Here is a 12,441-nt window from a genome sequence, read left to right as displayed (position 1 = left end):
TCGTACTTCCAGCCGAAGATGTCGTGACCGTACGTGTGGAAATAGGCGACTTGCAAGGATTGGTCGACGGAAATCAAGCTCTTGCCGTCCCAGCAATTCAGGAAGCATAAGTTGGCTATGATACCATCCTTGCACATGCGGCTGGGCATGGACTCGGATGTCGAGCGCGTTCAGGCAGGTCAAGGTCACCTGGCCATACTGGTTGGCGGATGACTCGTTGCGGATAAGGGGGTTGCAGACAATCATGCGGAATTCGGGCTGAAAGGCAGTTGCCTTCAGACCATCCTAGGGAACGGTGTATTAGATGAACATGCCGCCGCCACGGGCAGTCAGGCACCGTCGAATAGTACCCTTAAGACGTTGGGACACCGGGCTACCCACTCGAAGGTGCCGTTGCCGGCGCGGAAGAAGAGGGTGGCGATTTAGTATATGAAGGTCTCGGAGAATTTGTAGGTGGTATAGGTAGACTGTTGGGCAATGTCATGGCAGTTGTGGCCTGTGGTGATGTCGAAGGAGTTGCCGCCCGCGATCTGATGGTGATGGGTAGACTGAGAAGGTCCGGGGATGATATGACTGAAAATATGGCGTATTTGTGGTGCTTCAAAGCTTTGACCGGATGCGAATCATGAGGCTTCACGAAATTGCTTTGCACCTTCACCTTTGTCTCGACTGGTAGAACTCCATCACTCCATCTTTGGTCGTTGTCTTGGGTTTCTTTGATAGACATGGGATGATTTCCATGATTCCGGAGGAGACGCAGACGGATAGGAGGCACGGAACGCGACGATATCATTACATGATTGTAATCTCTACTTATCTCTTATACAATACTGTGGTAGTGTTCGAGGTTTGGGTGTCACCCCGGCGTCTTGACCGGGTGAGGTTGGCGGCCCCGGCCGGAGTCTGGGATACAGAGGGATCCACTTTTGTTAGGAGGCTTCCGTGAAGATGGAAGACACTCGATATCGGCGCATTGCTTACCCTCCCCTATGAGTTACAATAGGGGTCGAAGTCCTCTCCTGCCAGTGGCGGAGTGCTTCAAGTTTTCAGTTTTGGTTTTCACAAACGTTCTACAAGTCATAACTGCGAAGTGTCTATCCTCATTTGACGTACTACCTTATCCCTCGCTGCTCAAGGCGGCATCCCACCAGTGCCACTGTACCAAAATTCAACAACAAGCAACGCTTCCCCTTCTCCTCCTAGTTGTTCTTTCACCACGGCATACTTCTGTCTACATGAAGCTTTTCTCCCCGGTACAGGCTTTCTTGTTCTTGTCTTGTCACCAGCCAACTACTTGACTTTCCAAATCCACCACTCAACACTCCATGAACCTGTTGCGCCTCCCTGACTCCGCGCCCATCGTCATACGGCTACAAACCCCATCAACATAATTCAACTTCTCCAAGCGCATCTCGACCGACACTCTAATCCCCTGCACATCCCTCCGCAATCCGTCCAAGCACGTCTGGGTATCAGTTACCTTCACCTTCTGACTCCAGATCTTGATGGCAAACAGACACCCGCCACAGATAGCCAGCAACTCATTACATGCCTTTCTCAATACGCAAATCTCCGGCGCCATCTCCTTTGCAACCTGTGCAAAATCCTCCATCGGCGTTCCTTCCAGCCTAACCCCAAGCTCATGTATCTCCTCATCCAAATGGCTCTCACACAGCTGAAGAAGGACAGTGAACACACTCATTGGGTTTTCTCCAAGCTTGTCAGCATGCTTACCCAGCGCCACTCCCAAGTCCGAATCCATAATCACATTCTTCTTCTTCTTCTCCTTCTCACCCTCCCCTTCCCCGGCAGAGATAGGGAAAAGACCCCGATGAGAAACAATCCCCACCATCCTGTCCGTCTCCTTCCCCTTTTCCCCTGACCCTGTTACTACAGATCTCGGCGTAAACCGCCCCATGAAAATCACATAAGATCCAGGCATGGAAGTCCAGCGGAACGCAAGCTCGACGCTTGAATCGGATGACGCTGCGGCTGATTCAGAGAAGAAGTAATCGGTTAGTGATCCGCTTTTGCCGATGACTCTCTTTACTTGCTCGTCTTTGAGCTCTAGGGCCTTTGTGGTAGATTGTATAACGTCCTCGGGCGCGGCGAAGCCGGGTTCCTGTGGGCCGTTACGGGATTCGAGAAGGATGAGCGATTTGGAGGGCTGGGAGAGGATGTTCGTCATGCTCTCGATCCAGAGGGCGGGTGTGAGGTAAGAGGGGTTGGGAGTTTGGGTTTGGATGCGGTAGTGGGAGGGGGTGGTGGTGTCGGGGTCGTTGGGGCCGCCGGAGTGGATGTGTAGGTCGGGGTCCTGGGTGGTGGGGGTGAAGATGAGGCCGCCGCGGGGGACCCAGTCGAAGGTGCCGTTGAAGGACATGGTTTTGATGGGTGGGTGAGATGGGTGGTTGGTTAGCTCTGTTGGGTATGGGTTTGGTTCCTTTATGGTGACTGTCTCTTTGATCGCTAGAGGTATGGATGTTGTGGGTAAGTGGCTCTGGACAGGACAGGATGCAGAGGTCTTGGTGAGGGTGTAAAAGCCTTTATACCGTAGCTCCATTACTTTCTTGTTAGCGTTATACGTGTGTCTTTGTGTTTGAATCGCTTCCAGAGAAATCTGCGTTCCTCTCAAACACCCGCAAAACTGATGCATCACAAACTTCTGTTCCTTCCTCTCGTCATCATAGACACTTCCAATAGAGTCCACAGCAAGCACACTGGACAAACTCATCCCAAGTCCTATTGTCTCTGTCCCGGATGACCTACTTGTTGAAGCCATCACCAGTTCTTGGCTTCTCTTGGTATCAGTGGATACGATCCACATATGGCTACCCTGTATATAAGTCGGATTTTATCCTCCTTCTTCTTCGTCTTTCTTTCTTCTCTCAATCAATCAAGACTTTCACCACCACTACGTCGCTCACCGTGATCGCTTCCTTGCAGTATGGTTCAACACTACTACCTATGGAACTAGAGTGCTGTTTTTCTCCCTCCTTGCTTGTCATGCACTTAGACTTCAAGCGTGAACAAGGCTTGCGTACCTAGGTAGTGGTAATATTTGCCCTAAGGGGAGAAAGGGTCGACGGATTAAGCTTCGAAGATTCTTGGTTCACAGTGGGCAAGTTTCAAACACTTCAATGCATGTTGTTTTATCATGTTACAGTCATTGATTGCATTATGGAAACTTGAGTCTTGTTGAATATGCATTCTTCATTTTGCCATTATGTTCGGTGGCCCTCGACACCAAAGAGTAAGGTACCTGGTCAGTTTCCAGCCCGCTTTGTCTATGTATGATGCACTCATTGAAGCTCATCTCTCTTCCACTCAACGCCGTCCAGCTCTAACATTTTTCATGGTCCTTCTTATCCCCACCTTCCTTTAACCTCTTCGCTACATGAATACCAACATGTGAAGCCTCGTCACTCCAGCCAATCTCTCGCGATGCGTCATCTTGATTCCTTCTGCCCTCTCTTCACTTAGCGACTTTTATTCAACAACATGAGTTGCTTCAACGCAGTCATGCCTTTCGTGAACTGAATGTGTATGTTCTCGAGGTAATGGATCCTGTTGAGTTGGAACTTCAGTCGGGCGTGTATTCTCTCGATGCCGTCGCGCAAAGACTTCAAGTTCCCCAGGCGATTATCACTGACATGCTTGTACGAGAGAGAAGCCTTGAAGGCGGTTACGAACCCAGAACAAATCTCCATGAGGTTACGACAGGAGTTTCTCAGGGTGAAGATTGAAGTAGTGAGCTCCCTGTGTCGCGCGTACAGTTCGGGAGGAACCATAACACCCGAACCAGGAAGCTTTGCCTCTAGAAGAGATAGATGCCCTTGCATCTCCTCGACCTTCTCAGCTTGCTGCTGAATGGAGCTCTCAAGATGTTTCTCGCACTGGTTCAGCATCATGACAGGCAATCTTACCGGTGAGCCTTCCCACCGACCAAAAACGTCTTCTCCGCTCTTCATAACATCTCCGTTCCACGTGGGTGTAAGAACGCCGCGATGGGAAAAGACTCCGCGGAACTGGCTAGTGGACTTGGCGAACTCGTCATAGAGTGAGGGATTGACTGAAAAGATTGAGCCAAGAAATATAAGATAAGATCCAGGCGCTGACATCCATCTGAACCCGATATGCAACTCGAGATGAGAGTGCTGGTTCTTTTCAAAGAATAAAAAGTTTGGGAAGGACCCCGGCTTCTGGATCTCGTCGAACAACTTTCTTGGGATCTTCCACGTGTCTATGATCCTCTCCAATATCTCCTTTGGAGCGGCAAAGCCCGGCAAAACCGGACCAGGAGACTCGATGCAAAGAGTCGTGGGGGGTCCATATCCCCAAGGATTTTGGCTCTCCAGCTTATCAACAAATGCAACTTGAAGATGGGCTTTCAAGTCTTCGTTGTTCTCCTGTACAGGTACTTTGCCAAAACAATTTTTGAGAGGAGCATGAAAATCCAAGATATGTACGTCTTTTCTCCGTTCCGTATGTAACCAGAGACGCAAGTCATGCCCTTTATCTGGGAATTGAAGCCCATTCGGCAACCAGTCTGTTTCGGCGCTGAAGCTCATTGTGAAAACGAAAGGGGTCAGCCCCTAGTTGAGTTCTGCTACTCTGGGAAATCAGTTCTGGTATCTGGGTGCTTAACCCTTAACCCCAAGAAGATACTAGACTTTCGGGGCTCTAAGTCTTTATACCTCCCCTCACTTGAACAACACAGCTGACACCAACCAACCTTGATTGTAGCAGAATGGAAATCGGGTTCGTTTTCCTCATGGGACAGGACTTCCTGCGCCGCCACCAGGTGAGAAGAATGACACAACGACGATCTAGACCAAGTTGGCTTGACATCTTTTCCACACTGCTTGAACATGAAGACTTTCATGCTTGCGGAGAGTATAGGATGCGTAGGGGAGGAACATAAAGAACACTAGAGCAACAAACAAGTATGAGACAAACTATTGCTCTGCCCAAACTCCAACCGTAAGTGCGGCTGTAAGACGACCAGACCTCCATCCCTCATCTTTCCTGAGCTTCGAGTTTGGCAACACCAAAACCCGCAATCAGCCAGTCCTTACAGGCTAGAACAGTAAACCAGGGACAAACCTACACTGCCAAACCCAAACTCTGACGACTATGTGTCTTCAACAACCATAGCATCGCAACAGCTCAGGCCAATGCATCATTGACCATGTCTCCTGACAGCTGCTGCTTGCTTGAAAGTATCATCGGTGCAACAGTACTATAAAGACATAAAAGGAGGAGATTGACAGCACTTGCTCCTTCCTTCTCACTCATCAACACAACCAAACAGCATATTCACACTTGTCAATCAACATCACAGTTTTCCTGAGAGAAAAAACAGGCTCCAACTTCCAACATGCCTGAGTTTGTCTCCAATCTGCCTCTTTTCTCTGCTCTCCCTGTTTACTTCCAGTCATTAACCGTCACTTGACTTCCTTAAACAACATCTCTCTTCTCTTAATATCTTCCCAATAACCAACCTCCTGCCAATGTGTCTTTGTGGACCAACCACTTATCACCTTTTATAGCAACGACACAAAATACGATAACAAGAGTGGTTCTACCACTTCTACCAGCTACGTGACCGCTGGCTCTTCGTACTCCACCTCAGAAGCAACCCGCAACTCGTCGTCCTCGTCCAGTTACACTAGTTTCTCCCCATATCAGAGCAACTCTGAAAGGGAAAATACCACTCCGGCTGCCACGTCCCTGTCGTCTGTCTTGGACTCTTCCAGTTCCACCACTACTACTTCCAACACCACTTCCAAGTAAGTGTCGTGATAGCGTGGCTCAAGGTGAATTTGTGACGACGATGCCCAGAGGGATGTGAGCTTTTAGGTTGTGATATGCGTTGCTGTTGGATTTGGAGAGATGAGAGGGTTTGATGTTGGGCTTAAGTCTGGAAGTTTCTGGGTTCGTCAGCTGTTGACAGAAGTTGCGAGTCTCGCTGGTCGAAAGTCAGGGTAGTTGATTTCCATAAAGTTCTGTGGTTCGAACTGTCCGGCGATGTACATCAACAGGGTTGCGCAGCTTTTGCTGGGGATGGGTGTTGCGGTAGGTTGACAGGTCCGAAGCAGCTGGAATAGAAGAACGGAGCGTTGCCTTCTTGACTCGATCGACCGTTGTCCCTATATGCCTCTTCCATGTGCATGCCTTCCAGCGTGCTCTTCGCCTTCAGTTTCATTTCGGACACGTACTATTGGTAAGGTGTAGTACCGAAGTGTTCTCCCTTTGGTCATCCTCATCCTCACTCGAGAGACTCGAAGCCGGCTCGGGCCTTCCTCCTTTCCAAAACGGACAACCTTTGACTTGAACTTCTAGTGAGAGGCTGTGGCGGATCCGCTGGCGTTGTGCTCGCACCGCTTGCCGCTGGAGTTGACAGAACATTCAGCTCGATGTCGCTTCCAGTGAAAGAGAGGTGCAAAGGTGAGGGCGTTTCGGTCTTTCGCAGCGACGAACAGATTTTTTTGGAGTTCTTTCCACCATTGTCAAGAGATTGCGGCTTTACCGGGCGGCTCAGCGCTTGCTGAATTGGCCGAAAAGGAATGTTGAAATTTGACGCAAGATGCGGAGTCGACCGACCGGTTCCTCTTCCACGCCGTGAGCCGACGCAGCCAAACATCGGAGCCAGGACAGGGAGGTTGCCGCATGTGATACCCGCTGACAATTCAACAAATGTCCAGAGACTGATGCCGATACTGCTGGCTGAATGAGGGAGAAATCATTAGCTACATAGCCTCCTAAAGGCTAGAATAGAAGGAAAACAAGAGGACTAACGCATCGTAACATCATCTTTGGGGTGGTTTTGCAACATGGCCGCCCATCGCGCAAAGCTGGTAGCGATGCAAAGAAGACCGAGGAGAAAGACACAGCAAAGGCCAAGCTTCGTCCTTCTGTCCACACCGAGTCTGGCCAAAATCGGGATTGGCATGACATAGATGACGATGTCGCACAAGGTCGAGATGATTCCGGTGGTCAGCGGCACAACAAACTTTGACTCGCCAAAACACTGCTTGTCGGCTCGAGGACAGGCGGCGATCTCTTGGAGGAAGGCAATAAAGAATCCGGTAAACGAGTTGATCAAGGTGACGGCGAAGACTGACCACGCGAGCTTGGTTGAGATCTTCCCCTTGAAAATGCTCATGTTGAAGAAGAGGATTGATGCCTTGACGCAAAACGCCCCCCAGTTTTGAAACATCAACATGGCCGCGTTGGTTCTCGGGAGCCATAGCTTGTTGTGGTCTGTCGTGAGAGACTCTTCCCCTAATCCGACAGTCAGGCCATGTAGTATGGCTGCAATGACGCCCCAGCTCCAAAGGAGTCCAGCAAACATAAGCCAGTCATCGCGCCGCCAGACCTTGACCGTTCTTCGCCTCGCCCAAAATCGGAAGCCGGTCGAAAGGGACGAGGTCACGAAGCCGACAACGATGGCTGCGAAAAGACCGTCCTGCTTGTAGTTGTGCATGGTCAGGCCTGACTGAGCGTCCATGGTTGGTGCTAGTCGAGAATTCGGTTGAGTGTCGAGGAAATGATAATTGCGCGTGCGATCATCGACGGCGAGTGTTGCTGACTTCAGTTATCTCGGTTGTCCTCCACTACAAATCGTGCGCTGCGACGAAGGAGATGAAGGCACTCAAGATTGGAGAATAGGAAAAGAAATAATGAAAAAAAAAAGAAAAAAAGAAAAAGCTTTGCGCCGGACAGTCAAGGAAGGAGCGCACAAGCAGGTTCTCATCCGACGTAACTGCCTCCCTTCACTCCGACAGCTTGCCCCACCATGATTGGGATCGATAGCGGTGAATGGACTTTTGCGGATGGCAAGGAACCTGGAACTGCCAAACTGGCCATCTGAAAATGTTTGAGGTGGGTCTTCAATGCGAATTCGGAAAGCGCATTGAACCACTTTTTGAGTCCTGAAGTGAAAAGAAGAGGAACCTCAAGGTGGGATTTGAGTGTGAAATACAATGAATTGAAAGAGCCCGAGGTGCCTGTCCCTTTTTCATGCCTTTCTCGGTCATACCAGTTGCTGCTTCATCTTCCAGCTCGGTGTAATGTTGCCTCTTTGGAACTCCTCCATACTCCAGAGACGCCCCGGAACGCATGAAGGCTCATCAGAAAAGCATACCCATTCCCCAGTTGAGCATATTGTAGACTATGTGTCAGCTGCGCTGTCCAACGAAACACATCATCGTAGACTTGAACGTTGAAACCGACACACATAAGCTTCCCCTATGGGATCCTGGTTTTTGCTTCGCGTAATTGACCTCGTGGTCAAATGATGGTGGTACCGAAGGTGTGCTGATCCAGCTACATGACTGAGGCCTTCCAAGCCGGCTACAAGGTGGCGTTGAGAAGCCCGAGGCAATGTGCAGTCGATGTGTAGAGTAGCTAGAGGACCCTCATGAGTTCGGTGCTGAGTGGCGACAAGCCGGATTTGAAGGAGACTCCTTTCGACCTTTCGGCGCTTTGCCTGGGAACGGGAGCAGGTCAAGCTCGCGTGATTACCCTCCTAGATTTTGTCGCTGCTGCCACCCATTAACGGGGAACAGCGCCTTTTCGAATCTTCCTGGTGACCATCCTTGTGGCGCTCACACAACCCAATACAGAGTTGGAGTTGGGTCTCCGTCTTCGCAGGTGAGAAGCCCTTGGTCGAGTACCTCGCAAGGGTATTGAAGCTGTGTCCAGTGTCAAGCTCAATACCTGAGTCGTTGATAAAGAGCTCTCCATTGTACTCCCCTCACGATTAAACGCTGATTTACGTCAATGGCGCCAACTCATACCCCTACAAGGGATTACCCATCTCCACTAACTTCTTCGTCAAATTGTGCATGACGGGGTGAATCAGTGCGGCAACTGGCGCTGCGAATGAGGGGCGAGCTCATCGTGATGAGGAAGCTACAATTGCTCGTCAAGATTCTGGCATTTGCCAGCTACTGCTTCGCATCTGGGACGGAGTAATTGGAGAAAGTACACAACAAGCACAATGGTACCTGCCCAGAATGTTAGGACGTCCAACCAAGCCCCCGGCAGACCCAAACAATATCCTGATAGCAGCACACACTGAATCCACGTTTCATACACCAAAGCTTTAGGCACCCTGTGACAACTGAAAGATCCGAGACACTCGTCAGGTGCATATTCGTGAACCGGAAAGACATGATCACGACACAGGCCTGTTTTCTCTACACAGAGGACAAAGAGCTCAAAAATAACTATTTCAGGTGGGCGGCTGGCCGTTACCAGTCTCGCCAGGATTGTGGTTGTCCCACTGCCAAATCCACTGGTTTGCGCCATGATCCCATAGCCACTGACCCGCTTGGTGCCCGTGGGCTCTCTGCCAGTCCTGCCAGCGACCTAGCTGCTCCCAGTAGCCCGCATACTGGTCGTAGTATGTCTGGACCTGGTTGTACCATTCCTGCTGATCCGGTTGTTGTGAAGCTGGCTGCTGGGTGTGTGGACCAGTTTGTTGTGGCGGCTGGCCACCTTGGTACTCTTCGTCTGCAATCTGTTGTAGTTGCAGGTTATGATGTTCCTCGGCCTCAGGGATCTCTTCCCACTCCCTCTCTCGCCAGCGCAGGAGCCTTTCCTCTTTGTAGCGCTTTGCTGCTTTAACCTCTTCGTAAACGCCATCCGCTCCATTCTACTGAACGTATGTTTCGTTTATAAAGAGAAACGGCTGTTTGTCCAGGCCGCACTTGCGGGACAGCTTGTCCGCTACCTGGTGTAGGGGGAACGAGCCATGGTGACCAGGTATCCAGTGGACCACTAAGTCCACCTTCAATTTGCACCCGGGTCCACGAAACTTCTCCCTTAACTCCTCCGAAAAAGTGATGATAGCGTGGCCGGTGTGCTTCATTTTCTGAGGGAACTTGCCCGCCTTTATGGCTTTGAGCACAGTCTGTGAGTCTGAGAAGATCTTCACTGAAGCTTCTACAGGGTCTCGAGTAGCAGCTGTGTCGATGTGCCTGGCAGCAACGTGCTCCTCCAGAGTGGTAAGCTCTTTCATTGCTTCCCTCAGGGACTGAGCAATCGAGAGCCCTTCACACGTATGGTTGTCCTTCGTGCGGATGGCTGTCCACCCTTTTGCGACAGGTCGATCGTCGCTTGAGGTATTTGGCCCAAGCGAAAAGCCATTGTAGGCTATGGCGTAGCCTCCGTTGTATGTCGGTCGGTCGAAGGAGCCGTCCGCGAAGATGCACAGCTGTGTTTTCTGTGCTGTCGACACAAATTCCAGCGCATCTATGGCCTCGCTTACGGCCGCGTTGATGTTATGTGCGATTCTCACTGCTCCACGAAAGTAGTAGGGCGCTGTTTCCAAATCATTGTTAATTAACTTCATGAATGGAGTTCGAAAGAAAGTTCACCCCGAACAGGAACACGTCGTGAAACGACTTTTGGGGTCAGCACTTACAACCCTTCTTTCTGCGCTTTAGAGCATTGCTCGCTTGCGCGGCGTGCCCAAACGCTGGGACTACCTCGTCGCGGATCCTTCCTCTTTCACTTTCGTTGGACATTAGGGAATTTGATGCCGTAGTTCTCTCTGCGTGTTTGAATCGAGTAAGTACGACTGTTCTGTGGGCTTGGCCGCACAGCAAAACGACTGGTTGGTGTGGGAGGTTGTGAGGAGACAAAGATGGATTGGTAGAAAGGGCAAAGGGTAGCGAAGGTTGGAAATGTAAAACGAGGGGCTTCCCAGAAGTTCCAGTGGCGAGACCAGAGAACTTCGGACCTCGGAACCGCGCTTCCGGTTGTGCGTTCGGCGGGCAAAAGCGGGGTCACAAATGCGGGTGACAAGAAAAGAGTTGGAACAGAAAGTGAATGGCGGGACTCACCGCATTGTCTCCCGTCTTATTGGGGAGGTTTTTGACCACGTGCGCCCCAACGAGGTCGGTTTTGACGTCCTTGGAGGACCGCGCTTCAACTTGGTTGATGGAATGAGTCCCCGATTTCTCTATATAAAAGACCTCATGTCTTGAACCGCACTGGTTTCGTACTTTATCCTCGTCATATCGTCCTTTCCAACAAAGCATTCTGTATCTAAACCTACTATTCCACAACTGTGCTCGTTGTCGCCTCTTTGAACGCAGACATGCCCTATACGCTCGCGCCTGTCCTTGGATGCCCAAGTCCTAGCCAACATGCCGACCGCCAACTGTTTTTTCCAAGGCCGCCCTGTGGCAGAAGCTCATTCTGGTCTTCATTTGGGTCATCGTGTTCTCGTGGAACATGATCTTTGTTTTTTTGGCTGTCCTCTCACTCTTCCATTCCAAAGCGTCGAATGTTGATGATTCTATAAGTCGAGACAAATCAACTCAAGGTCCAGGGAAGCATGCATTTTATACGTGATGATAAACCTGCAGATCTTCTGCTTGACAACAACAGCAATGTGTCATCGACAAAGACCAGTCATTGGCAGTCAAGGCCGTGACACATACTGCGTAATACCGGATCGTTAATGAAACATCCATTCGCTCATCCATGTGAATTTTCAGACTTATTCACAGTATCTCGGTCAGATTTGGATCAAAGACGTTGAAGTGGAACCCGATAGTTCGGATTATTAGGTCATGGTGGGGTGATGAGGTAGTGGGGTTTGGTGGGGGTAATGGGGGAGTTTGTCCCTTAGGTTGTCCCCCCTTGACCCCTTCGACCCTCGTTGGTTCACTTCCTATGACCTCACAGAACAGAAGGAAGAATGTGGCTGCTTCCGGTAGCACCCTTGACGTCTTTGTGCTATTTTTGCACTTCCGCACTATATAGAGGTCAGAATCAACCATAAGTCCAGGAAACTGAATCCAGTATGAACCTTCCATTCCTACTTGCTCGAGGTTAGCTACGGTGTCAGTGGTAGGATGCATACCTAGCGAGCAGTGCTCTGGACATCTGACTAGCTTATAGTACAGACAGTTGATTAAGCCTACAGCAACCAATAAGGTTCTATAGGGCGTGTGGCTCAGTTGGTAGAGCGTTCGCTTAGCATGTTTCTGAGCATGTGAAAGGTCCTGGGTTCGATTCCCAGCTCGTCCAATTCTTTTGCATTTTTCCTACACTGAGCCTTTACTTTCTCTCCCTCTTTTTTTTTTTTTTTTTCTCTCCCTCTTCCGCGTCTGAAAGTTCGCGAAAATCTGCGCGCTCAGTCTCATGTTTCCGCTTCGAGATCGTTAATGGTTATTAGGTCACGGATATCTCTTCACAGATGTTGGCGCACGCCGCACAAACCACCCGACTGGTTGCCCCTGCAGTGGTCCGATGCCGTTCTGCACAGTCCCGCGCGCAGGGCATCCCTGTGCCTGGCACGCTGTGTTTATCCACTTTCAACGTCCTTTCCTCTTTTCACTTTCAACTCGCCAACTTCACCAATCGACCAAGTGTTCACTTTCGCACTTTATACATTGCAACCAGTGCCCCTTCCATGAAGCT

General features: G+C 50.3%; 4 protein-coding genes and 1 non-coding gene across 5 annotated transcripts; 1 reads left to right on the top strand and 4 right to left on the bottom strand.

Annotated features, from left to right (window-relative positions):
* Positions 1-1,315: 1,315 nt before the first annotated feature.
* B0T23DRAFT_316168 (uncharacterized protein) lies at positions 1,316-2,380 on the bottom strand (the record flags this gene model as incomplete). Its single annotated transcript, XM_062834910.1, has 1 exon — positions 1,316-2,380. The coding sequence occupies one exon, from the start codon at positions 2,378-2,380 to the stop codon at positions 1,316-1,318; it is 1,065 nt and encodes a 354-aa protein (XP_062692585.1).
* A 1,096-nt stretch (positions 2,381-3,476) lies between these two features.
* On the bottom strand, positions 3,477-4,568 carry B0T23DRAFT_420004 (uncharacterized protein; the record flags this gene model as incomplete). Its single annotated transcript, XM_062839722.1, has 1 exon — positions 3,477-4,568. The coding sequence occupies one exon, from the start codon at positions 4,566-4,568 to the stop codon at positions 3,477-3,479; it is 1,092 nt and encodes a 363-aa protein (XP_062692584.1).
* Positions 4,569-6,338: 1,770 nt separating this feature from the next.
* B0T23DRAFT_404251 (uncharacterized protein) lies at positions 6,339-7,510 on the bottom strand (the record flags this gene model as incomplete). Its single annotated transcript, XM_062838880.1, has 3 exons — positions 6,339-6,496; positions 6,604-6,726; positions 6,799-7,510. 3 exons carry the CDS (start codon positions 7,508-7,510, stop codon positions 6,339-6,341), a joined length of 993 nt encoding a protein of 330 aa, XP_062692583.1.
* Positions 7,511-8,962: 1,452 nt separating this feature from the next.
* Positions 8,963-10,535, bottom strand: B0T23DRAFT_441571 (uncharacterized protein; the record flags this gene model as incomplete). Its single annotated transcript, XM_062840783.1, has 3 exons — positions 8,963-9,661; positions 9,740-10,329; positions 10,433-10,535. The coding sequence occupies 3 exons, from the start codon at positions 10,533-10,535 to the stop codon at positions 9,239-9,241; spliced, it is 1,116 nt and encodes a 371-aa protein (XP_062692582.1). The 3' UTR covers positions 8,963-9,238.
* Positions 10,536-11,963: 1,428 nt separating this feature from the next.
* B0T23DRAFT_t218 lies at positions 11,964-12,048 on the top strand. The gene has a single exon. It is a non-coding gene; the product is annotated as a tRNA-Ala (tRNA).
* Positions 12,049-12,441: the final 393 nt, after the last annotated feature.

This window comes from Neurospora hispaniola, assembly GCF_033458365.1.
Source record: "Neurospora hispaniola strain FGSC 10403 chromosome Unknown B0T23scaffold_4, whole genome shotgun sequence".
Classification (NCBI taxonomy): Eukaryota; Fungi; Ascomycota; class Sordariomycetes; order Sordariales; family Sordariaceae; genus Neurospora; species Neurospora hispaniola.
This window is presented reverse-complemented; position numbering and strand designations above follow the sequence as displayed.